The sequence below is a fragment of the Cyprinodon tularosa genome, unplaced genomic scaffold (assembly GCF_016077235.1).
Source record: "Cyprinodon tularosa strain WSP-4 unplaced genomic scaffold, ASM1607723v1 ctg333, whole genome shotgun sequence".
NCBI lineage: Eukaryota > Metazoa > Chordata > Actinopteri > Cyprinodontiformes > Cyprinodontidae > Cyprinodon > Cyprinodon tularosa.
In genome coordinates this window covers 187,853-214,587 of record NW_024039045.1, presented here as the reverse complement: position 1 = coordinate 214,587, position 26,735 = coordinate 187,853, and the positions used below count along the sequence as shown (strand labels likewise).

At 37.7% G+C, this 26,735-nt stretch overlaps 3 protein-coding genes and 6 non-coding genes across 11 annotated transcripts; 6 read left to right on the top strand and 3 right to left on the bottom strand.

Moving 5' to 3' along the window:
- The first annotated feature begins 720 nt into the window (after positions 1–720).
- si:dkey-20d21.12 (uncharacterized protein LOC556245 homolog) lies at positions 721–4,822 on the top strand. Of its 2 annotated transcripts, none has more exons than XM_038294054.1 (4): positions 721–1,176; positions 2,730–2,876; positions 2,946–3,161; positions 4,405–4,822. In XM_038294054.1, exons 2-4 carry the CDS (start codon positions 2,741–2,743, stop codon positions 4,539–4,541), a joined length of 489 nt encoding a protein of 162 aa, XP_038149982.1. In that variant the 5' UTR covers positions 721–1,176; positions 2,730–2,740; the 3' UTR covers positions 4,542–4,822. The 2 variants fall into 2 exon arrangements, with proteins under 2 accessions (XP_038149982.1, XP_038149981.1); XM_038294053.1 differs by having other exon boundaries at positions 723–1,176; positions 2,718–2,876.
- Positions 4,823–5,680: 858 nt separating this feature from the next.
- On the bottom strand, positions 5,681–22,840 carry hyal3 (hyaluronidase 3). 2 transcript variants are annotated; one of them, XM_038294050.1, is made up of 7 exons: positions 22,674–22,840; positions 10,234–10,491; positions 8,043–8,478; positions 6,533–6,680; positions 6,319–6,445; positions 6,155–6,244; positions 5,681–6,076 (listed from the first exon to the last, which is right to left on the bottom strand). In XM_038294050.1, exons 2-7 carry the CDS (start codon positions 10,462–10,464, stop codon positions 5,789–5,791), a joined length of 1,320 nt encoding a protein of 439 aa, XP_038149978.1. In that variant the 5' UTR covers positions 10,465–10,491; positions 22,674–22,840; the 3' UTR covers positions 5,681–5,788. The 2 variants fall into 2 exon arrangements, with proteins under 2 accessions (XP_038149978.1, XP_038149979.1); XM_038294051.1 differs by lacking the exon at positions 22,674–22,840 and adding an exon at positions 19,494–20,651.
- LOC119789273 lies at positions 12,475–12,590 on the top strand. Its single transcript, XR_005281563.1, has one exon. It is a non-coding gene; the product is annotated as a U5 spliceosomal RNA (small nuclear RNA).
- On the top strand, positions 13,314–13,429 carry LOC119789271. Its single transcript, XR_005281561.1, has one exon. It is a non-coding gene; the product is annotated as a U5 spliceosomal RNA (small nuclear RNA).
- LOC119789270 lies at positions 14,153–14,267 on the top strand. Its single transcript, XR_005281560.1, has one exon. It is a non-coding gene; the product is annotated as a U5 spliceosomal RNA (small nuclear RNA).
- On the top strand, positions 14,992–15,107 carry LOC119789269. The gene has a single exon (XR_005281559.1). It is a non-coding gene; the product is annotated as a U5 spliceosomal RNA (small nuclear RNA).
- On the bottom strand, positions 16,647–26,669 carry LOC119789240 (N-alpha-acetyltransferase 80). Its single transcript, XM_038294055.1, has 2 exons — positions 26,593–26,669; positions 16,647–17,544 (listed from the first exon to the last, which is right to left on the bottom strand). The coding sequence occupies exons 1-2, from the start codon at positions 26,667–26,669 to the stop codon at positions 16,647–16,649; spliced, it is 975 nt and encodes a 324-aa protein (XP_038149983.1).
- Positions 21,433–21,547, bottom strand: LOC119789272. The gene has a single exon (XR_005281562.1). It is a non-coding gene; the product is annotated as a U5 spliceosomal RNA (small nuclear RNA).
- On the top strand, positions 25,604–25,718 carry LOC119789268. The gene has a single exon (XR_005281558.1). It is a non-coding gene; the product is annotated as a U5 spliceosomal RNA (small nuclear RNA).
- Positions 26,670–26,735: the final 66 nt, after the last annotated feature.

Sequence of the window (26,735 nt, the reverse complement as noted above, 5' to 3'; positions counted from 1 at the left end):
TCCTTATTCGGTTGGTGAGCTTTCAATGATCCGACTATGTAGTTATCATACTCTGTAGCTCTGCTTACCTGGCTGGTCAGTGGTGGGGAACACCATTTTCTGATCAGATGATGGATCAAACTGTGCTTTTGTGTTCAAAGATTGGGATTTTATTTAGAAGCTAACCTTGTTCTAAATGTCTCTGTAGCTTAATCTCTAAAGTTATACTAAAATGTATGATTAAAAGAGTTTATAAAATGATTATACCTAAATATAACCTAACATAAAAGCCCATGTCAACAGAACACATGGCTTTTGTTGAAACAGCTCTTTTTATGATGGCAGTTTGTACAATATACAATTATTTCAGGGGTTTCAAAAACCAAAAACTGCTGTTTAGGTGAAAATAAAAATCTCCTGTTTCAGGAAAATTTGAAAGTGATAGAAAATAAATTCCATCTTTAAGATTTCAGACATTCTTTTTAACTTTTTTATCTGACTATTAACCAGTTAGTTTGATGGTTGTACATAGCAAAAAACAAACATAATACAACTTTGCAGTTTTATTGTTTCATTTGTTAATCCTTCAGTCAGTTTTCCTCAGTCAGAGTCTCCTGCGTTTATCCCAGTGTAGGCCATCATGCCTTCCACTCAGGTCACTGAGTCATCCTTTTGGCCAAAGGAACTAATAATAATCTCACGTCTCTGGTTCTATTTTGGGCTGTGAGGGACTGCAAAGCTGAGCATGTGCATGTTGGGGGGGCTTTAAGGCAGAGAAAGAAACTTCCTCTCTCCGTTCATATCTTTCTACAGGGAGCTGCTGTGGGATAAATCCGAATATTTAGCCACAAACTCATTTTATCTTAGCTATTTATGAGGAAAGTGCTCTAGAGTGACCTGCAACTTTTTAAATACTTTTCTGAATTTACATCTCGAAGCAACAGCCGTTTTATTTTCTTTTATTTCTTCCTTTACATAAAGGATTAAACTGGACCCATTTAACCGTATGGATTAATCACCTGATGTGACTCCAGCAGAGCAGCTGTTGACTTGAAATCCAATTTTCTGCTGGTTTTCTTGGCTCAGATTCATGTTTTGCAGTTAGCTGTGAGCATGTGAGAAGTAAACAAGAAGACTAGAAGGCTTCAACCAGCAAAAACACATACATTTAAACAGGATTTCCTAAAGTGACATAAGGTAAGATGACTGAAACGTTTCTGCATCAGACTAATTCACAGAGTAACTGTGGACTAATTTATTTTTCCAGTCACTTAATAGTCATGAGCACGTTCTGTTCTTTGGGCCTTGTTTCAAATTCCTAAACCATCATGCCTCCATAAGTTTGATAAGAAGCTCTAATAATAGGTGCTTAAGATCTCCATGGATGTTTTGTCATTAGAGGATTATGTTAATATATATTATAAATGACATGTTTCTGTATCTTCATATCACAAACATTCATATCACCTGTTTCCACATTAAAGGAGAATCTGTATTGCATAATTTTGTCAGGTGTAAAACAAAAATAAGTGTTAAGCTATAAAATGAAAGAAAACAATGTGTGGTTCTAAATATTTTTGTACTATTTAAAATATATGAAGGGAGTCAGGCATTTGCACCCCTTAATCTAATTTACCTGCCTCATGAAGTCACCAGTTAGTTTGAATAAATTCAGCTGTTTTGTGGTATCATGAAGACAAATGTCAGACTAGTTAGGAATAAATCGGTAGAGAGGTTGAATCAGAATATTTATTTATTTTGGGGTTTTTTTGGGAGGGAAAGCTCCTCCTTCTGAGAATGCTGATTGGGTGAAATATTTTTTCCTGTAAAACACTTTACAGTCGCCCCAATCAAATAAAACAATCTGTAAGGCTGAAAAGACACGGTTCAACCACAAACCCAAGAAAAGAGCAATATTTACATCACATAAGGGGGTAGCTCTAGAAGCTGATAACTCAGGTGGAAGAATCTGTAAATACGACAACTATTAGCCCTTCAAATTCTGGCCTTTATCAAAGTGTGGCAATAATGGGAAATACTGGAGAATGTAAAAGAACCTTAGAATGGGGATATCGATTCAAATAAAACAGCACCCAACATACAGCCAGAGCTGTAAATGAATGTTTTCACACAAAATATACGCATTTGTTAAAACTGCTTGTTGAAAGACCTGGTCTAAATTCATCTAAGCGTTTTCTGTTTAGGGATATCAAGCTAAAGTGAGGTGCAGCATAAACAAGCTCAATCAGAGTCTACGTATTTGCAGTGACCTCTCCTTCTTGTTTTGTATATTTTATAATGCGTTTGTCTTACCTTTGAATATTGATCAGGAATTCTTTGTTAAAGCCATTTCGTTTTATGAAACATGTTTTCAGCCATGTTATACAGTTAAATCTTTTACTAAACGTTGTTGAAGATGTACTGGAGAGTGAGGAAAAGAAGGCCATAATTTAAACTTCTTACTTAAAGTCAACTTTATAACCTGGTTTCCTGTCTGCTACTTACATTAAAGGATAGGTGCATACCTTGCCCCATGCCATTTCATGATAATTGTATTTTCTGTTCTGGTCATCTTTTATCTAATTGGGATGTTAGTTTCTGCTACTATTATTTCCACACAAATTTAAGAACAACAGCTTTAACGTATTGAGGGGAGGGTAAAATATTTTTTAGCACCATAAATGTTCCCTGTGGAGCATTTGGCTGTTTGAGACAGTCTGTCTCATCTCTTCATTCAGGCTTTTCCTCAGAACCAGGCGATATGTCGAGGCCTCCTTCGTCCCAGACCACTCCTCAGTTCTACAGGGTCAGTGAGAGAGACCTCACAGAGATCGAGCTGCATTCTGTCGACTCCATCAACGACCTCCACCGCACACATGCTGAGCACAGCCACAAAGGTACGCCCAGCCTGAGAGCAAACATGGACATTTAGCCAAGCGACTTAGTTCCCCCTGTTTCCTTTCCAGGGACGAAGCCTCCTCGCCCCGCATACACACCTTCCCCAAATGGAAATTTATTCACACATGGGGCGGCAGGCAGTCAAAGAGGGCCCTCACTGAACAGCAAATGGCAGAGACGACTTCAGGACATGTTGACACCGAGTTCATCAAGGGCTTACGCCATGGGCTGCGCCATCGTCACCCTTCTTCTGCTCACAGTGTTGCTCATCTTCTACTTTCTAGGTGACACATCTGTGTTTCAACTGTATTTCCCAAAAACTAGATTATTTTTGCTTTTAGTCAAATTAATTTAAAACTTCAAGCCAAAATTTCATATAATATTTTCAGTGTAATGTCACGAGGGCCCTACTAACATATGTAAATAGGCCCCACGTCAATTTAAATCAGCCTGTGTGAGGGCTAACTGAGCTTCAGTCAGATGTGCACATTAAAAAGTTTAAACCTTTGTTTAAATTGTATAAGACATTAGATCCAATTATGAGTTAAATCGAGGCCTGCTGTGAAGGTTTTTAAGGCAACACCTCAAACAAACCGCTTCCTTTTGTTAACAGGTCTAGGTTATCTTTGGGTTCAATCATCCAACGTCTCAGAGATCAACCCTAAAAGAAAAGCAAAATGCTGTGTAAAGTCCCGGGAGATGTCGGTAAAAGAGTCTCATACTCTGTGTAATGAGTTCTATACTGACATGAGCTGAAAGGCCAATCAGAGAGAAAGAAATCATCTCCCCAGAAGTGGCAAAATATCAGAGGTACTTCCTGTGTTCTGGTGAAACTATATCTGAAGTATTTTGCCATCAAGACTTATTTCAAATTTAAAAGAAAGAAGGGGAAGCGTGCAGGCCTGAGGCATGATGATTCCGCTTTTAGGTGTTTTGCTGCAAGGAAAATTAGTCAATTTCACAAATAAAGCCAACTTGATAAGACAAGAACCCTATTTGGACATATTGAAGCAACATTTCAACACATAAGCAAGGAAGTTACAGATTGGACACAAATGGCTCTTGATCGACAATTTGGTTGCCAAATGAGTTTGTGACCTGCAGATAAAATGTTAAAAATGTTGGACTAGACATCACAGAGCCCCAGTTACCCAATACAAAAATAGGCAGAACTGATAAAGTATGTTTGTTAATCTATAAACTCCAAACCTGACTCAGTTACTTAAGAAATAACAGAATTAATCAGCCAAAATCATAGCAAACTATGATGCTTGTGGAAGAATAAGAAAGACATTTGACCCAGGTTTCTACTAAATACCAAAGAAGTATTTGTAAACTTTTGATTTTAAAGTAAATCAAAGAAAGGATAAAACAATTTAATATTATCTGAAGCTTTTTTGGCCTTTGGAAAATATAAATAGTTGATGATCCTTTATGAGAGCAAAAGAGAGAAACTTTAGTTTGATTTGATGTCTGACAGTAAAATAATTAAAATGATCATAATATTTTCATCTATGTCTCTTATAGTTCAGCAGGGCAGCGCAATCAGGATGCTGACTGAAGCTGTGAGGGAAAAGGAGGCTGCAGCCAACGAGCTGGCACTGCTGATCCAGGAGCTGCAGGAACTGAGACGAAACATGACAGTCGTGAGACGAGGGACATGAGGAAGACGTGGACTGGGCTCGTTTAACAGAGGACAGGGAATCATTTGAAAATGTGAAACATAAAACTTAATTCCATGTAGGCTTTGATCTTTTATCTCTAAACACAGTCTTTGTTTTGAGTTAAAAATGTAATTCTTTGTCTTTTGTTGTATAATAAAATAGCATAATTGACAAAAACCAAAATTTTTCTTTCATAAAAGGGAATGTGATCTTTCAGATATTAGAGTGGTTGCCACCCCTGAGTTTTTATAAATATCTAAAACACTTCCTTATCAAAATAACAGGGAAAAAATATTGTTCATAGAGCCAAAAATTCTATTATGTGATTCATGAATACGTTTGATTTTAACGGACTTCTTCTCTTTTTTAATTGATAGTTTTCTTTTAGCCAGATTAAAAGCTGTGAGGTGTTTAATAGCATAATAAGGCTAAGTCATGTCCTCCCTTTATGGAAAAATCTTTTCTGACTGCTGCAATTTCTACCTCAAAAGGAGCATCATACATTGAAAATAAACAATAAAACTAAAAACTCAAACAATTCAAAAACTGAAATGTCAATAATTCAGAAATGACAACCCAAAGAAATATATCCAATTACTTTTCATGATTTAAAATTTAACAATTGAAACGTTGCTTTAATGTTAGATGGTGTAATTGTAGTATCCCAAAATATATTTGCTTTGTGTTTAAAGTTTTTAGGAAATCTGGAACATATATTTGTAACAACTGAGCTACAGCAGATCATATTTTTTATATTCTAATGAAGAGAATGTGGAACAAAGTTTTCCAAGTATTTTTTTGGGGGTAGCAAACCCTAAAACATGTTTAGGTATTATGCTTAGAATATATCATAATCTAGTATTAAAAACAAACTATTACATGTTAGCTAAAACTATCTACTATGCTAACAGCAGCTTTTGTAGCATCATTAGAGGAAATGCAAAAAGAGCTAAAATACTAACATGGCCATCTTCTTTCATTACTTTAAATTAACAGGATAGTCTTCCTTATTTTTTAAAGGTAGGAAAAAAAATCACTATTTGCTAAAATAAAGGCAGCAAATCCTTCATTAAAATGCTATATTTCGCTAACATGCTAATATAAGGATGTTAGCTGACACCAACAAACAGAGACAGGCATTCAAAAACCGAACCCAAGCATATATTTTAAATATTTTTAAATAGTTTACATTTTTTATAACTTTTCTATGCAATTTATTGACCGCGCCCCTAAACGAGGAGCCATCATCAACCCTCGTTCTGTCCACTCTTCTGACACTGGGGCCCAGTCCAGCCTGAGTAGCATTGACACATGAAGTGCTGCTGGTAGTATTTCCTGCTGGTGGAGTCAGCATCATCATGAGGGTCAGAGGTGGATGCTGATGAAAGCCTGTGACTACTGTTGGGGTTTAGCCTGGCACAGCGGCCATGACTGTGGCAGAGTTGGAGGCTGCAGCGGAGCGTGTCGGCCCTCAGGGAGTGTATAAAGGGGCCCAAGACACTGTGGATGTAGTGTCTGAGAAGGATGCACTGCTCCTGATAGATAAGAGAAGAGAACAAGGTTGTATGAAAACTCCAAAACGCTCAGGCATGATGATTTAGTTATTCTCATACTTTAGATTTGGCGAATTTTATATCTCCCCACAGCACGACCCCAGCAGTGCCAAGTGAGGCGCTCTCTCCAAGCGTGTGCTCCAAATCCGTCTGCAAGCACAGACTGTCTGTTATACCTGCAAACTGAACTTCACCATCTGTTGCCTTTAATGACTCAAAGCTACCTTGTTGAGAAAGTTGAGAGAATGTGTGAATGCCAGCCGGGTGTACGGAAGGACAGGTGTGGCCTGATTATTATTGTTCTCATGACGCCACAATGAAGCCACTCTCAAAGCCTCCTGCAGTCTGTGTCTGAGTGCAGAAAAAAACTTCAGTTTGCACCTTTAGCTTTAAAAAAAAAAATGTGGTAAAACTGGGAATAAATGTGCTTGTTTATACCTGACCATCAGAGCTGCATTTATGGACCCTGCCAACCTCTGCGGCAGATAAATGCTGGGATAGAGAGCTGTGGACTGAGCCCACAGCCAGGACAGCCGGTCATTCCTCTGCTTGGTTCCCTTGTGGCAGCGTCCTGTGTAGCTTTGATCTGCTCTCACATAACAAACAAAGCACATTCATGTCAGTTCAATCAGCTGTACTAGACTCGAATTATTGAGTTGAATTACAGAATTATATATTTACATATCATTTACAGGGTCTTCTAAATGTAATCCTTCACACTTTTTAACATTTTGTATTATTAGAAAAAGCAAAATTTTTAATGGGATTTTATTTAGAACCACACAAAGCAGAGGAAAAATAATAGAATAATTGAAATCTGGGAAAAAAACTGGCTGTATTCTTTAATTAACCCAATTTTTCCCCACTACTCATAATGATAAATAAATCACCTAAACACATCCCATATGTTGTAAATGACTACGCTGTGATAAACGTGGGCAGAAGTTTAAAGTAGATTTAGGCTGGAAAATAATATTTCAAACCTTACATATGTAATTGAGATTGTAATGTTGTCATTCGTCATGTTGTATAAACTGGCAATGCAGAGAATCTGCCAGGAGAATCACAAATATATGCTGTATCGAAAATTAGCTACAATAAAGTCCATTAGAAGAGCAGAGAAGAATCAGACAAGATGGATGCATATTAAGTTAACTTACAACCCTTACAAATAAAGTCCCCTCCATCTTTCACTGAGGTCTAGAAGCACAAGTTCATATCCAGCCATGCAGCAAAGATACGACTACATGGCAGTGATTGATTGACCAATAATATGAGCCCTTAGATTATATATGTTAATAAGTAAAGTAAAGTTAAACAGGTACAAAAAAGAAGTCTCTGTTTCATCATTAGTAACTCATTAGTAACATAACATAAGGTTATGTTTTAAGAAGAAAAAAAAATGTTTCACTCTGCGAGTGTTTTTCAGTGTTTTCAACTTTTTTTTTTTACATCAAAATATACATATTTTTTTAAATATTACAAAAGGTAATAAGGTTTTGCCTTGTCCTCCAATAACTCTTCGCTTAAAATTTAGATTTTTCAAACTATTTCTCTGCTTGCGCTATTTTAAACCCAAACGCTGAAGTTTGTTTTTTAGAGACAAATTTTGAAAAACTTCAGGAGTTTGAATATTTTAATGCAGGACTGTTTCCACTAGGGATTGAGTATTGGCGTGTGTTTTGCGATACGATATAAGTCTCGATACTCTGGTCACAATACGTTATTATTACAATATGCCAATATAGTGTGATATTTTACCCAGCTATCAAAATGAAATGACGAAAATCACTATTTATCACAAAATCGATTTTTTTATCACATGCCTAGTTTCCACCTTCATACAACCCATTTTTATATGAACAATTTATGGTATTCTCTTAATCTAAGTTCAGTACGCCCATAAATCACAGACATTGGATAACAATCCAGATTTTGTTGGCTCTACCTGTCTTCCTCTTGTGTTTATTCAAGCAGGAGGGGAAACCATAAAAGCCCCAGAATCCCTTGGGCCTGCTCCTGGTCGCCAGCCTCAGCGTCTCCTCCATAAAAGCCAGAGCACTCTTCTCAAACTCCTGCCGAGCCATCCGTGTCACGTTTTCCTCAGACAGATCCAGTCTATCTTGTCTCACCAGCTGCTTGGAGAGCCTGCGGTACTTTATCCTCGATCCAAAGTTGCTCTCCCACAATGGCTGCCACTCCTCCCAGTCGATGACCCCCAGACCAGAGAAGCTGGGACGCAGCAGGACGTCCAGCTTCAGAGCTGTGAGGGAAAGGTGAGAGGCCAGATCACCAAGCTGAGGGATTCCTCCGTTCACCTCTCGGCCATCGTTGGAGAGGTACGGATACTTCCCCAGATGGTCCCGATAGAAGATGCTCATTTTCTGGAAAAAAGTAAAACAGTAAAAGTTGCTGATCCTTCCTTCCATTACAGTTTGCTTAATGGCACCAACTCTCTACACTGTGTGAAGAATTATAAGGCAAATAAGTATTTCGAACACATCATCCTTTTCATACATGTTGTCCTACTCCAAGCATTATAGGCTTGAAAGCCAACTACCAGTTAAGTAAATCAGGTGGTGTGCATCTCTGTAATGAGAAGGAGTGTGGCCTAATGACATCAACACCCTATATTTCTTAATTATTAGGCAACTTCCTTTTCTTTGGCAAAATGGGTCAGAAAAGAGATTTGACAGACTCTGAAAAGTCAAACATTGTCAGATGTCTTTCAGAGGGCTGCAGCAGTTTGGAAATTGCCAAGCTTTTGAAGCGGGATCATCGTACAATCAAGCGGTTCATGGCAAATAGCCAACAGGGGTGCAAGAAGCATGTTGAAAAAAGAAAAAGCAAAATAGCTCCCCATGAATTGAGAAGAATAAAGCATGAAGCTGCCAGGAAACCATTAGCCACCTGTTATGCCATATTTCAGAGCTGCAACATGTCTGGAGTGCTGAGAAGCACAAGGTGCTCAATACTCAGGGACCTGGCCAAGGTAAGGAAAGCTGGAAAAAGGCTAACGTACCTTTCAACAAGACAAAACATCAAGACTGGGCCAAGAAATATCTAAAGACTGATTTCTCCAAGGTGTTTTGGTCTGATGAAATGAGAGTGAGTCTTGATGGGCCAGATGGATGGATGGACACCAGGCTGGATCAGTAAAGGGCAGCAAGTTCCTTATCGACTCAGATCCCAGCAAGGTGGGGGTGGGGTACTGGTATGGGCTGCTATCATCAAAGATGAGCTTGTGGAACCTTTTCAGGTTGATGATGGACTCAACATCAACTCCCAGACCTACTGCCAGTTTCTGGAAGACACCTTCTTCAAACAGTGGTACAAGAAGAAGTCGCCATCATTGAAGAACAACATGATATTCATGCAGGACAATGCTCCGTCACATGCATCAAAATACACCACAGTGTGGCTGGCCAGGCAAAGTCTAAAAGGAGAAAAAATAATGACACGGCCCCCTTGTTCACCTGATCTGAACCTCATGGAGAACCTGTGGTCCTTCATGAAATGTGAGATCTACAGGGAGGGGAAACAGTCCACCTCTGTGAACAGTGTCTGGGAGGCTGTGGTGGCTGCTGCATGCAATGTGGATCGCAAACAGATCAAAACACTGACAGAATCTATGGATGGAAGGCTTTTGAGCGTCATGGTGAAGAAAGGTGGCTATATCAGTCACTGATTTCTTTTGGTTTTTGGAATGTTGCAAATATTTATTTCTGAATTTTGAGTTGTTATATTGGTTTACCTGGTGAAAATAAACAAGTGAGATGGGTATATATTTGTTTTTTATTACGTTGCCTAATAATTCTGCACAGTAATATTTACCTGCACACACAGACATCCTAAATCTAAAAAAAAAAACACATCAACTTCTAAAAAAATAAGAAACTTTGATATTAAGGAGTCTTTTGGGTTGATTGAGAACTATATTGTGGCCCAATAATAAAAGTAATCCTCAAAAATACAACTTGCCTAATAATTCTGCACACTATGTAGTTCTGATGAGGATTTTTTTTCAAAGAAAAAAAAAATCAGGAACCAAAGCCACACATCAGATTTATGACTTCTTTTTTTTTTCAAACAAGTGAGCCGCACAATTTAAAAACAGCCCATCTAAATCCCTTCATCACCTCTCCTTGGAAGCGCTGCCTGTTGTTCTCCACAATCCCAAATTCCTTCAGGTCCAGCTGGACGTTGTGGCGTTTGTGACAGTTTGCTGTGGGCATGTTCCACACTACGATGAAGGGCTGTTCCCAGTGGAGTGGACCTGCAGCAGGCACAGCAGGAAGGGGGAGGTTCTCTGACAGGGAGGAGCAGGGAGTGATGAGGAGGATGAGGAGAGGAAGGTGAGGCAGCTCCATGGCTTCTCATCAAAGGGTGTGTCCTTCCTAACCAGAGACACAGAACAACCTCAGATAAATTACCTTCTTTTATTTGCAAATAAAAAGTCCACCTAACATTCTATTCACCCTTAGTCAGTCTTAGCTACTTAGTTTCCAAAATAGTTTTGACTAGAACTTTTATCAAAGTGTTCAAACTTTATTAGAGTATTTTATTTTGTTTCACACTCTAATAAGGCTGAAGTATACCCACAGGGGCAGAGGTGGTTTTATGGCTTTTTAGAGCAAAGCACCTATAAAAGCCACAGACTGCCATGCTGAGCAGAACATCAGCTGCACATCATGCAGCTCCACAACAACAGGGGATCTTAGGACTTTCTTACAGATATACAGAGATGAGTCCAAGGGTGTATTTTGTAAAACTCAGATCCTGTCTAAATAATCCACAGAATTATACCACAATTGTTTATATCTGTAGAAGAATTAATGCATTAATGATTCTGTGGATTTCTCTCGAAACCCACTTCCTACCAAAAACCCATTTACCAAGCATTTACCATTTGCTGTACTTTTGACAGTCACGGATAAGAGTAGCTGTACTTTGAAAACATAAAAAAAGCCTTAAAAAGCATTTTTTTTTTACTGTTGGTTGCTTCCTAAATAGACCCACAACTCATATAAGAAGTCAGCTAGAAAAATGCATAAGTCCAAAAATTACATTAGATTCTTTTTATTGTCCCCATATAATCACTTGATTATAAGTCAAAGGAAGAAGAGAAAAACAAATGTTAATAATATATTAGCATAGACAACAACACTAGCAGAGTCATCAAAGTGAAAAGGATGCCATTGTTTATACCGCTGATAGAAACATGTTATTGGGCTCCAGTACGGCCACATTACACACTCAGATGTTTAACTATGTATCATTATAGCTCTTAGCACTTTGACACTACTGAAATAAAATACTTCAAAGGAATTCTTCTTTAATGACAGTACATTACACTACAAATTACAGAAAAACCAAGCCTTTATTATGAGCTGATGTAATGAGTAAATAAAACTTATGTTAAGATTTAATTGGATCACCTTATGTTTCCATAGATTACAACACTAATCTGGATATCTGGATATTTATTTATTGTTAGGTGCTGAGCACAAAGTCAGATAGGCACACCTTTATTTAGCCATTAACACATTCACCTGGATGGGAAGGCAATAAAGAGGCAGGCATAATGAATGCTGAGTATAAGCCAAGTGGTTGTGTGGAAGGTAAACCAGCTCTGTGCTTTGGTTAGAGCAAAATAGGTTTGAGCTTTTTTTGGGGTGACAGAAAAATCCAGGTCATAACTACTATAAGTATGGCGAGGGACCCATGATGCTGTGGTTATGCTTATGTTTCTGTTTTCAAATCAACACATCATCTTCCTGAATGAAATGAAAAACCTGTGGAATGAGAAGGACAGTAGAAGAACCCTGGGAATGATCCTAAAGGGGAAAAAAGGAGGGGATATACTGACAGCTTGGATACGATTTGGAATAAAATCTTTATTTCTTTAAAAAGAAAAAAAGGTGCGTCTTCCAATTCAATTTACACTGAAATATAAGAATGAAATCCTGCAGCAGTAATGAAGGACACATTTATTTAATGGTCTTATACACATTTTTAAAGAAAAACTATAAATCTAGCTGCCATTTTATGTTGTATAAAAGCGCAAACAGTTTTAATTTGTAAAGCATATCAGATAAAACTGAAAACAAGGGGGCTACAATTTTAGAGGCGTGGCTAACGACGCCCAACTCCCATCATGCATTGCGTCCACTGGTTTTTATTTTTTAAACAGTTTTTAACTAATTGTGCCGAAGTTACACAATATTTACCCAATGTTTCCAGTAAATTTATTGAATGATGATAAAGTCTATACATTTCTGAAACTTAAAGTGGTCCCCGCATAGAGTATTTACGTTGCACCGTGAGTCAACTAGATATGATGGTGAATGGCTTGTGGGACTTAGACAATTTCAGGGTATGCACTCTTGTATCTCTTCAGATCGTATAAATCTTTCGCCTTTTACTAAAGATTTCCGTGGAGAGGAACAACAAGAGTTTATCCCAATTTTTTGATGTCCTATCGAAAGGTGGGGCGTTCTTATGCTGTATAAGAAAATCTAATATGTTAGGTCACTAGTACATATGATTCAACTAGTATTTGGGAGCAGTTAACATTAAGAAGCGTGTATCCGGACCAGTCGGTTCACATGCAAAGCTCGTATGGACTTACATTTCCATTAATAGTTTGTAGATATTGATACATTATTACTATTTTTAATTTAGTTGGTAAATAATGATGACCACTTCTGCAGACCAGCTAACGTTAGCCCTGGCTGGGGGTTAGCCTTCTTCGTTGTGGGGTTTAATGGCGTTTGGCAACCACTTCAGTGCTCATCACCGCCACCTACCGGTTTGGTTTGTGGAACAAAATGAAAATGTAGCTAATGTATTTAACCCACTTTAGCGTTATATACTATATATATTATCAAATTATACTATATCTTTATCTGATGTAAATACTATTTAATACAAACAGTTCCCTAAACTTTTAATACGTAGTTTAATAAACTAAATTCTGCTACGACTCCTTATAAATCTGTGCGTCCACAGATTGATTTCTTTAAGACAGTTTTTTAACTAATCATGCCAAGTTTGTCAGTTTTTCCCCCCTGATGTTTTATGTAAATTTAACGAAGGATAATTAAGTCCATACATTTCTGAAACTTAAAGGCATCCCTGCAGTTTAGCTACGTCGCACCGTGTGTCAAATAGGTATGATGGCGAACGGCATCAGGGACTTAGACTTTTCTCAGGGTATGCACTCTTGTTTCTCTTCAGATCGTATAAATCTTTCGCCTTTTACTAAAGATTTCCGTGGAGAGGAACAACAAGAGTTTATCCCAATTTTTTGATGTCCTATCGAAAGGTGGGGCGTTCTTATGCTGTATAAGAAAATCTAATATGTTAGGTCACTAGTACATATGATTCAACTAGTATTTGGGAGCAGTTAACATTAAGAAGCGTGTATCCGGACCAGTCGGTTCACATGCAAAGCTCGTATGGACTTACATTTCCATTAATAGTTTGTAGATATTGATACATTATTACTATTTTTAATTTAGTTGGTAAATAATGATGACCACTTCTGCAGACCAGCTAACGTTAGCCCTGGCTGGGGGTTAGCCTTCTTCGTTGTGGGGTTTAATGGCGTTTGGCAACCACTTCAGTGCTCATCACCGCCACCTACCGGTTTGGTTTGTGGAACAAAATGAAAATGTAGCTAATGTATTTAACCCACTTTAGCGTTATATACTATATATATTATCAAATTATACTATATCTTTATCTGATGTAAATACTATTTAATACAAACAGTTCCCTAAACTTTTAATACGTAGTTTAATAAACTAAATTCTGCTACGACTCCTTATAAATCTGTGCGTCCACAGATTGATTTCTTTAAGACAGTTTTTTAACTAATCATGCCAAGTTTGTCAGTTTTTCCCCCCTGATGTTTTATGTAAATTTAACGAAGGATAATTAAGTCCATACATTTCTGAAACTTAAAGGCATCCCTGCAGTTTAGCTACGTCGCACCGTGTGTCAAATAGGTATGATGGCGAACGGCATCAGGGACTTAGACTTTTCTCAGGGTATGCACTCTTGTTTCTCTTCAGATCGTATAAATCTTTCGCCTTTTACTAAAGATTTCCGTGGAGAGGAACAACAAGAGTTTATCCCAATTTTTTGATGTCCTACCGAAAGGTGGGGCGTTCTTATGCTGTATAAGAAAATCTGATATGTTAGGTCACTAGTACATATGATTCAACTAGTATTTGGGAGCAGTTAACATTAAGAAGCGTGTATCCGGACCAGTCGGTTCACATGCAAAGCTCGTATGGACTTACATTTCCATTAATAGTTTGTAGATATTGATACATTATTACTATTTTTAATTTAGTTGGTAAATAATGATGACCACTTCTGCAGACCAGCTAACGTTAGCCCTGGCTGGGGGTTAGCCTTCTTCGTTGTGGGGTTTAATGGCGTTTGGCAACCACTTCAGTGCTCATCACCGCCACCTACCGGTTTGGTTTGTGGAACAAAATGAAAATGTAGCTAATGTATTTAACCCACTTTAGCGTTATATACTATATATATTATCAAATTATACTATATCTTTATCTGATGTAAATACTATTTAATACAAACAGTTCCCTAAACTTTTAATACGTAGTTTAATAAACTAAATTCTGCTACGACTCCTTATAAATCTGTGCGTCCACAGATTGATTTCTTTAAGACAGTTTTTTAACTAATCATGCCAAGTTTGTCAGTTTTTCCCCCCTGATGTTTTATGTAAATTTAACGAAGGATAATTAAGTCCATACATTTCTGAAACTTAAAGGCATCCCTGCAGTTTAGCTACGTCGCACCGTGTGTCAAATAGGTATGATGGCGAACGGCATCAGGGACTTAGACTTTTCCCAGGGTATGCACTCTTGTTTCTCTTCATATCCTATAAATCTTTCGCCTTTTACTAAAGATTTCCGTGGAGAGGAACAACAAGAGTTTATCCCACTTTTTTGATGCCCTACCGCGAGGTGGGGCGTTCTTCTTCTGTTAGAAATCAAACGAACTTAAAAGAATCAAACAGACCGACCCGTGTACTCGTGAATTCACATACAATGAAATGCTCGTATGGACATGCATTTCTATTATTAATAGTTTGTAGATACAAGATTACAATTTTTACATTAGTTGGGAAATAATGACGAATACATTCAAATAAACACAAATAAAATGAACGTTTGGCCAAATATAGTACTAAATGAAAGAAAGCATTGAATCCAACGGTTATTCAACCAATTTCCGTAAAAATTGGTTGAATAAATTCAAAAAATTGTTGAGAACCTTCATCAGCATATCGTTATTCAACCAAGGCTGTGCCGAGAGAGGGCTGCTGCGGACCAGCTAACGTTAGCCCTGGCTGCGGTTAGCCTTGTTCTTCGTTGCGGGATTCAATGGCGACTGGCAAACAGCTTAAGTGCACACTACCACCACCTACCGGTGTGGTTTGTGGAACAAAATGCCAGTTTTCCAGCTAATGTATTTTACCTGCTTTACTTTTATATCCTATATATAATCAAATTACATATCTATCTGATTTAAATACTACTTTTTATGAACAATTTCCTAAACTCTGATGTTTATTTTTTTATTTAATAAAATCCTGCAATTGCCCCTTTTATTTATCAATGATATTTAATTTTCTAACCTATCCATATATTAATTAATCCATAATCCATTTACTATTAAACATCTTGAATTATTTTGTATAACACCTTGAATAATATCCAGATGCCTCTGTTCATCCATCCATCTCCAACTTTAAACTATTTTTTCCCATCTAACTTCTTTGACTCCCTAAAACTTTTCTTCTCCTCTGACCATGATTCTGATTTTCTCTATGCTTGGTCTGTATAGTTAATAACCTATGCTATGAATAAAATTAGTTTCTCTGCTGTTGGAGTCAAGTTCTCTCTTTCTACTTTATTTGGCTTTTGTACCAGATCCCTTGCTTGATTCATTTCTCCTGTCTTTTGTTCTTGAACTCTCTTCTCTGCTTCTGCCATACATTTCTGAACTTAAAATTGCCCCTGCATAGTTTAGCTACATTGCACCCTACACTATACGCTCTTGGATTTCTTCAGATTGTATAAATCTTTTACTAAAGTTAGGGATTTTATCACAATTGTTAGATGCCAAGTCAAGAGGTGGGGTGTTCTTAAATTGTGAAAGTGAAATCACCTCTTTCAGATATTCATAAAAATGTTGCTTATATTCATATATTTAATAAATACAGGTGCATAATATTACTGCCATTTTGCAGATGTACTTGATAAGAACACAACTTCCTTGGGAAGAACAGGGGCCTGCAGGACAAATCTGTCCACTGGAATAAAAGCAGAAACTTTCAGTTTTTCCATCTCTTTATTGGAGTTTTGTCCGTTCAGTTGTTTTAGATCTATAAAGTCAGCAGTGTGTGAGAGGTGCTTTGTTTTCCTAAAACAGGCTCGGCTCTCCCTGTGTGCCTGACAGGAACACGTCTCTCTCATCTTGTTCATCTGAGTCCAGGAATGGCTGCTCATCAAATGTCCTTGTGCATCCAGAAGATGGGAGCTCCTCTGGCGTCTCTGTAGGGAGTTTCTGTTAAAGTCTGAACTAAAGGCCGTCCTGCAGACAGAAGGGGAGGAGGAGGAGGTGGGGGAGGAGGGCATGGAGGGAGTTGTAAACTAGAAGGTGGAGGTGACCCTAAAACAGGAGCACCTTCTGAGTCTTCAATTTTTGTCAGAGTTTGTCCTCCAGGGTTTGTCTCCTTGTTTGCCGCTCTGGAAAGTCTCTGCAGCATCCCCTCAGGAAGGAGCGCCATCACAGCCCCAGCGCTCTGCACCGGCGTGGAGAGGACATAGCCAAGGTGGGCGTAGAAGTGCTGCTTGTCTTGAGTCGTCAGGCAGAGACGCTTGAAGCCTCTGCGTTTAGCGTAGAGCTCAGTCTCCTCCATCAGAATCCGGCCGTAGCCCTTCCCCCGCTCCTGTTTGGACACGACTACCGACTCCACAAACAGGCTGCTGCTGTGACCCACGACCCGGGAAAGACGGGCGTGTCCCAGGAGCCTCTCCTGTGGCCCTCTGGAGCCCGTCAGGAGAATCAGGCAGACAGGGAACTCTGAGCAGGACTTCTGCAGGGAGTGGACCCGGGCTGCCTGGCTCCTCTGCCATTCAGAGTTGACCAGGTCTGCGCAGGGAACCAGCAGGTCCAGACGGTGGTGGATCGGAACCACGTGGATTCTCCCAGGGTGCTCAGCGTCTGGGTGTTTGTTCTCCTGATCATCTCCATGCAGCACTATGACTTTTTCAGCGTTATGTGAGTTTGGGAAGGAGAGTGGATCACCATCCAGCGGGTCTCTGCTCTCTGGGCCGCAGCTTGAGGACGTTAGAGCTTCAGACCTGCGGTGATCAGGGTTTGGGTCAGTCTGAGCTCTGAAGCTGCAAGAACGTTACATCAAAGCACAGAGTCTACTTTCTCTATTTCTGCCAACAGGTTTACACGAGGAAGATGTTCTCAAGACTTATATTCAAATCCGCTTCTTTCTTTTGGACAGACTAACAGCCCCCCCCCCGCCTCCCACCCCCCCACCCCACCCCCTTACCAGCTGGAGACAGGAGGACAAAATGGTTTGGATATCTAAAGGTACCTCTTATTTAAACCTCAATAGAAGGAATTTGAGTTCTTTTGATTTAAAGAAATCTAAAATCTAAATGTTCTTATAGAGCACACAAAGTGACGAAAGCTAATAAATAACTGGGCGGTGAGCTTTTTTGTAAAAGAAACAAAAAAGTTTTATTTATACAGTCGCATATGGACATAAGACTTGATAATATCAAGATGGCCCAATAGAAAAAAAAAATAATAACCATGACTCCCCATGCCTTAGAGCACACAATAAGTATTCACATAATTTCTGTTGTTTAGCATAATAAATGCCATTTTTTGTTGTTTCTTTGCTTTTTAAATATGTTAATTGTTTTGTTTTTATTCCTTTTTATAGCAGCATCAGTTAGCAGTACTTTAAATACTGTTCATGTTTTGAATTTTCTCTAAAGGGGCAAAAAGATCTTTCAATCCAAAACATTTAAATTACACAAAAAAGTCAAACATCAAAGTTTGTTTGGGGCTGCAGCAGCATCAAATGACAAGAAAGGAAAAATGTAATTCTGTTGGAGAAATAGGGCAGAAAAAGGCAAAAGGGACAGTTTAAAATGTGTGAAATGGAAAATAAAAATCAAGGGAAAAATCTATTGAATAAATTCTAAATAGCAGCCATATTTTATTTTATTCGCATTCATCAAAAATAAGGTTAAAAAAAGACAGGAAAAAAACAAGAAAATATTCACACAGGAAGCTTGAGCATTGGCAGTCCTTAAAAGTACAATTCTCTGTGTATAATTTATGACACAACAGCGTCGTCATAGGGTGACATGGTGAAAATTTATTTTAAAAAAAAGAAAAAAAAGAGGAAGAAGTTTATATTCTTGGCCTTGCTTTTCACTGAGATGCCACCCAGGCTCTATTTTCTGATCATCGTGGACAACAAAACGTTCTGCTGAGACGTATGGACAGAACTGCATGCTAGGGAGATTTTCAAGTGGAAAAGGCATTTGATGCTGTAAATACAACACAGAGCAGAGTGCTGTGTAATTACAGCAGGACCCCAAGCACCGACAGTGGCTGATTCAGCCATAAAAACTGTTATTTCTGTAGGATCTTTGTATAATTTCATATCACCCGCTGCAGCAAAGTGTCACCTTTGGTTAAAACCAAATGGATTCATGAGGCGATCTAATAAACTGTGTGAAGAGTGGTTCAACCTGAAGGACTCTGGAAATGTGCACCAGTCAAAAACAGATAAATTCCCATCTGGTTTCAAGTTAAATTTAAGCTTCATCTCTGTGCAGTGAATAAAAATGTAGTAGTTCTTTATGAAATTTAGCTTATAGGTGTATATTTCAGCCTTTTCTCTAACTAAATAGAGACTTTCTGAAACACATGGTTAAAGAAAAAACAAAAACAGTGAATTTATTTACAGCTGATGCAATAATGCATAGAATACCCTGAAAGCGACAACCGAACACAGAAAAATTTCACACAGAAGTTTAAATTACTACTCAATACTGTATTTGTTGACCATCAATACTAATGTTAGTATTTAAACAAACTAATAAAACAAAAAACACATCAAAAATACATAGAAGTCGCCAAACTCACTCAGATTAAATCCGCTCTAAAAATCAATGTATTAGCTGCCGTAAATTACAATAAGTCATCATACATCAGAGCTGATTTTAATGGTAGAGAGATAACACAGCTCCACTCAGTTAGATTAACACAATTTAAAGGAAAATACATGAAAAAGAACCCAAAAATATTGACTTACCCAGAGAGAAAAGTGGAAGCCTAACAGTTGACTGATCTACAAGTATTTAATTCGTCTGACCACACTGGACTATTTCACATTCTGCTTTGTAACAGGAAACAGGTTGTTGGTTAATTAGCACATACTACAGAAGAAGAAGCTGCAGCAGCAGTTCCTTACCCATGGTGATTCAGATGTTCCCTCTGAGATCAGAGAGAGAAATACACTTCTAATATCTATTTCTGGGTGTTTATATGTATACTTTAAGAGAGCCATTCAAAATTTCTGTTACTGTCTTTGCTATGCTGATGGAGAAAACGTGAGTCTGTAGTCATGTTCTGCAGCATGGTAGATGGATGGAGCTGCTGGGTGGATCCCTGAATCATTTCTCAATAGTGTTTACAGCAAAGTCCTATTGGTTTATATTTTTCCAATATTCTCTTTAACTTAGGACAGAGCTTTAATGCTATCAGTGTGGTAAAAGACACAGAAGACACATGTCAATAAAAACGTACAAGAATGAGTTCATTCTCATTTGATAAGCACAGCTTTGCATGTTATCCTCCAACTTATTTACTTGAATGTGACGGCATCAGAAATCAGAAAAAGACATTCTTCACAATTTGGATGTTGTTTCTCAATATGCATACTTGTGCGTTCTCGTGTGCTCATGAAACGTCACCAGTTGCAGCACTTTTTCAATTCACAAGAACACTAGACCAAGAATGGACATAATTCCCTGGGTGTTGTTCTCGTCCCTCCATTTTACCTGAGCATGCATCAGACCAGATTGACAGCTGTACCAGCATGCACTGCGGCAGCAGCAACTTCCAGGGGAGCGCTCACAGAGCTCAGAGTATTAGACTAAAAGTTCACTTTTCTGTTTCCATTGTTCTAAAAAGGTAAGTTTTAAGATCATTTGAGGTGAGAACATTGTACTTTAAAGCTTCAATATATGGCCCAATTAGTGATTTAGTGCGTAATTAAAAAAAAACATTATTTCCAGATAAATAAAAAAAGAAGATTGGAGAACTGGAATAGGTGACGGAGTTGAGATGGGAACTTACTGATAATTTGCAAAAATGAGGAGGTGTTGTATGTTATACACATAGAGGAAAAAGATATGATAGAGATAAAAGTCATCGGAGAGAATAAAACAGCAAAAGGAGTCATAACAGGAATGAATACGGGATCAGGTACAAAAAATAAAATAAAGTAGAAAGAGAAGAAAACTTAACTCCAACAGAAAATCTGAATCGTTTCCAGAGGAGATAAATTTTTAAGGAGTCAAAGAAGTTAGTTGGGAAAACATGGTTAAAGGTTGGAGATGGATGGATGAACAGAGGCATCTAGAGAGTATTCAATGTTTTAATAATTCAAGATGTTTAAAAGTAAATGGATAGTGGTTTAATTAATATATGGATAGGTCAGAAAATGAAATAAAATTGATAAATAAAAGGGAAAGCAATAGGGTTTAGTTTATAAAATCAAGAATCTAATAAGTTGAGGAAATTGTTTGTAGTAAGTGGTATTTATATAAGATAAATATACAGTATAATTTGATTATACTTACGATACAACAGCAAAGCAGGTAAAATACATTATCTAGAACGCTGTCATTTTGTTTCACAAACCACACCGGTAGGTGGCGGTAATGTACATTTAAAGTGTCCGCCAGTCGCCATTAAACCCCACAACGAACAAGAAGAAGAAAGCTAACCGCAGCCACTGCTAACGTTAGCTCGTCTGCAGCAGTGTTCATCATTATTGACCAACTAAATTAATAATAGTAATAATGTATCAATATCTACAGACTTAATAGAAATGAAGCGCCAGGCGAACTTAACGTGAAAAATCACAGATGCTTTGATCGACTCTAATTATGAAGAGCGTCAATTTTAAAGATTATTTATTTATCAAACTGTCACTTACAATTCATTAATTTCAACATAATAAGAACGCCCCACCTCTCGGCAGGGCATCAAAAAATTTGGATAAACTCTTATTGTTCCTCTCCACGGAAATCTTTAGTAAAAGGCGAAAGATTTATACGATCTGAAGAGAAACAAGAGTGCGTACTCTGAAAACGTCTAAGTCCCTGAACCCATTCGCCAACATACCTATTTGACTCACGGTGCAACAAAGCTAAACTATGCGGGGTCGACTTTAAGTTTCAGAAATGTATGGACTTTAGTATCCGTCATTCATTTTACCGAAAACATTAGATAAAAAAAATTTATAAACTCGGCTTAATTAGTTAAAAAACAGTTTTAAAGAAATAAATCTGTGTGGACGCAATGCATGAAGGGAGTTGGGCGTGTTTAGCCACGCCTCTAAAATGGTGGCCCCCTTGTTTTCACTTTTATCTGACATGCTTTACAGATTAAAACTGTTTACGCTTTTGACTGACACAAATGCGTACCCCTGAACATGCGACTCATACTGTTATTGAATCGGTGATGCATTTGTACAAAAGTCTCATACATTATATTTTGATTATTTTTAATTTCAAATAGAATCCCAACAGGAAGGTTTTAACAACTGCTAGTAAAGTCGGTGTGCGTTCAACTCCAACGAAGGGTACAGATTATTGATTACTGTTTATTTGTTATGATACTTTAGTGAGGAAATCAATAATCTGTGAAGCTGAAGGGACTAAATATTACAAGTTACCGCCGGCTGCTATATGCAGTTTAGCCACAGGGTGGAGCTGTGGAGTCATTCAATTCTGTTAGCATTAAAAATACTGGGGCTTAAAAAAGTGGAACCGTACATTTTACTCTTTGAACATTCATATTATTTCAACAAAGCTGCATGGACTGAATACATTCGGTTTTGATTAGAATGAAAGCTCTCCACGACCCTCTCATACTTCTGATATAAATAAAGCTGTATAAATAGGAAGATGGACTTCGTCACATTGCATAAAACAAACCGATAGACATAACTTTTCCTTTAGTTTACGGCGCAATGCAAAGGCAGAAAGCTCAGGATCAAAGATATTTTCTGCTCCTGTCTCCAGGGCTGCCACTTCCATGTAAGGTAAAAGCAAAAAATAGAAGCTGCATTGCTATTAGTTGTTCTAAGTAATCATCTAAAGCTTTAAAAACTGCCTTAATTCCCGTAATTGAAGGGGGAAACGGCAAGCTAACACCTAGTTCACCTTAATCAGCAGCTTAGTCACACTTCAACGTTACCTACATTTTCAGTCTCGCGGTCCGACTCTGGCGGCTGTGGTTCTCCTTTCAAATAGAGCCGATTCAGCAGAGAGCTGATCTGAAGTCAGCGTCGATGCCCGAGGCGATGACAGCAGCCAATAAGAATCCTTTGTAGTTGATCCAGAATCAGGGACGAACATCTTCTTCTTCGTGACTTTTAATGGCTGTTGGCAAGCAACAGTTTGGTGCATTACCGCCACCAACCAGTCAGGAGCGTGGACCAGCATTAACAAGCCAAAAAAAAAAAAAAAAACATCAACTAACAAACAAAATATATAACTCATAATGAAAGAATTTTTTTTTAAATGCCTATAATATATTGTTCATTTTCCTGTTCTTTTATATGCCTCTGGTATTACCTAGGTATACATTACATGCTGTGTTGTCTAATTTTCCCTACAGAATTCACACCTTCCTGTTTCATGTTTTCCCATTTTATGTAATCTTGAGATAAGTCCTGTGTGCCCAAGCGTAATCTAATCATTATCATTTCCTGTATTCTGTTTATTCCAGTACATCTAATGTATCCAACATTCCCTTATATTATCTAACCATCCTTCTTTGATATCATCCTCCTACAGTTTTTACCATTTCTCTCAAATTTTCCCTTCAATAATTCTCTTCACCTCTGGTTCACTTAATGTGACTATAATTTAATTCACACTCTCTCGTGGATTATTTTGTCTCCTTTATCAGGCATAGTATTTCCCTTTAGCTCTTATATGTACAGGAACCCAAATAAAATGTAAATCTCATCATCTGAATGCAATAAAGTATTTGTTAAATCTTGTTGTAGCTATCATCATGGCTGTCTGAATGATTGGATTGTAGACTGTTTCATGAGGAATTGGAATCTGATCAAACACCTGCTTTTAATGGCCTGGTCTCCCCAATCCATTCTACTAAAAGCATTATTGCAACCATTTCTGCAGTACAAACAGATAGGCATTTTTTTCCTAGATCATAATACAGATTCAGAGATGGATGGAAGATTTTAAAATCTGGAATAATAGCTGCTACCCGTGTCTGTTTAGATCACGTATATCTATATTTTGCATATAAACTTTTTATTCTATTATAGATAAGTCTACAACAGTATCAGGTAAAATTCAGGGTGGTTATGGATCAGTTGGACAGTTGAGGCTGGTAGAGCCTGGGCAACCAGGCCTGAGCCAGCACTCTAAGGAGTGAACTGTGAAAGTGACTCTAATGAGTAAAACAACTAGAAATACAAGCATTGGACAAAAGAAAGGGACTGTAGCAATGGAGGATGAGCTTGAGGGAATCAGGAAAACAAAAAGACACTAGAAAAAGAGCCTGACCAACTTAATACTATTTCTAAACAAGAACAAATAGTAGACTGGATAAAGCGAATGGCTGAGCTAAACAGAGGCAATGAGGCAAAGAACACCACAATCAAGGCCTAATGGTGCGTTCACACTGAACACGTTTTCTGTGTCAAAATCGCTAAAAGTGTTTTGGTTGTTTATTTACTCTCTGTTCTGAAGCTAAAAGCTAGAGAGCAGCTTGCCTTTATTTGCCTTGATGAGTTGGAAAAATTGTTTAAACACATTTTTAAGCAAGAAAGTCCATCTCAAAACATCATCTGAGCAATCAGTTCATCAGGATTATGATCCTATTAAAACATGCAGTTCTTGTTCTGATCGGCAGACCTCGGCACATGGTGTCATGGCAAAGTAGGCACAGAGAGGGAAGAGCTGATTGAGTTCACCCCGCCTCAATTCCATAAGGGTAGTAGTAAAACATACAGACATTGGAAGTCATTATAAAAACAAATAGAGATTTAAGCTCCAAATAGCTAGCTCCTTAAAAAAAATAATAAATCCAAGCAAGTTCTAACCGTAAAATATGTATTTAAATTAGACACCTGAAGATGCAAACGTTTTGTGTATTAGTCATGATCAACTACTGGATAAATTCAACATTTACACAGGGGGGAACAGGGTGCCACAATGACCTGGGACATTCCCTAAATGCAAACAATGACTGACTCCATTCAATACAGTGTTACAACTTTGGGAGTTGAATGCCACGGAGGAGGATTAGGGCCACTGACAAAAATTTTAAAAAGTTAACTGATTTTTAAATTTTATTTCAGTTTAATATGGGGGGAAAAGGTCAGAATTCTGACTTTTTTTCAGAATTATTACTTTTTTCTCAGAATTCTGACATTTCCCCCTATATTAAACTGAAATAAAATGTAAAAAAATGACTGTACTAGTAGTTGTTAAACTTAACTGTAGGGATTCTGTTTGAAATGAAAAATAAGGAAAACATAATGTATGGAACACCCCCAATACAACAGTAGCACACACGTGTCATCAATCAGAAATATTACATTTAACATTTGAAGTGCTGGTTATAGCAGCCTTTTCTACACCCATCAGTTATAAAGCATTTTACCCAAAGACACTTCATTTGTTTCTTTTTAAACAACGGTAGTTTTATGTTAAATTGTGTTAATCTTAATTAAAACGAAGTTTGATTCTTAATTTTAAAAAAAGCTGCAGAGTTGTTGGATGAAATCCAATTAGCATTAAAGGCTACTATAAATTTCGACGCCATGTTATGTTGTATTAAAGCGTAAACAGTTTTAATTTGTAAAGCATATCAGATAAAACTGAAAACAAGGGGGTTACCATTTTAGAGGCGTGGCCCAACTCCCTTCATGCATTGCGTCCACAGATCTTTATATTTTAAACAGTTTCTATCTAATTATGCCGAGTTAATAGAATGTTTACACCATGTTTCCGGTAAATTTATTGAAGGATAATAAAGTCCATAAGTTTCTGAAACTTACAAGTCGTCCCAACGTAATTTAGCTACGTCGCACCGTGAGTCAAATAGGTATGTTGGCGAATGGGATCAGGGACTTAGACAATTTCAGGGTATGCACTCTAGTTTCTCTTCAGATCGTATAAATCTTTCGCCTTTTACTAAAGATTTCCGTGGAGAGGAACAACAAGAGTTTATCAAAATTTTTTGATGCCCTACCGAGAGGTGGGGCGTTGTTATTCTGTTAAAATTACAAATATTATTAGCATACAAGGTGACAGTTCAATGAATAAATAACCATTAAAATCGTTAAAATACTTTGATAGTTAGAGTCGAACAGAGTATCCGTGACTTATCATGTTAAGTTCGCCTTGCCCTTAATTTCTATCAAGTCTGTAGATATTGATACTATTATTAATTTAGTTGGTGGGTAATGATGAACACTGCTGCAGACGAGCTAACGTTAGCAGTGGCTGCGGTTAGCTTTCTTGTTCGTTGTGGGGTTTAATGGCGACTGGCGGACACTTTAAATATACATTACCGCCACCTACCGGTGTGGTTTGTGGAACAAAATGACAGCGTTCTAGATAATGTTTTTCACCTACTCTGCTGTTGTATCCTAAGTATAATCAAATTATACTGTATATTTCTTATATAAATACCACCTATTACAAACAATTCCCTCAACTTATTAAATTCTTAATTTTATAAACTAAATCCTACTGCTTTCCCTTTTATCAATTTTGTTTCATTTTCTGACCTATCCATATATTAATTAAACCACTATCCATTTACTTTTAAAAATCTTGAATTATTAAAAAATTGAATACTCTCCAGATGCCTCTGTTCATCCATCCATCTCCAACCTTTAACCGTTTTCCCAACTAAATTCTTTGACTCCTTAAAACTTCATCTCCTCTGGCAATGATTCAGATTTTCTGTTGGAGTTAAGTTTTCTTCTCTTTCTACTTTATTTTGCTTTTGTACCTGATCCCGTGCTTCATTCATTTCTCCTCTTTTGTCCTTGAACTCTCTTCTCTTGCTTCTACTTAGCTTATATTTCCTGTTGTTTTATTGTGTTGCATTTCCGCTGCTTTCTTTCTCACCTCACATCCTCCATAGTTAACTCTGTGCTGGGATCCACAGTTGCAGCACCTTTATACAGCTTCTTCACTGCATTCATTGATTCTGAGTTCTTCTCCACATTTTGAACACCTTTGCTTTTCCCCACAATCTGCTGCCAACATGT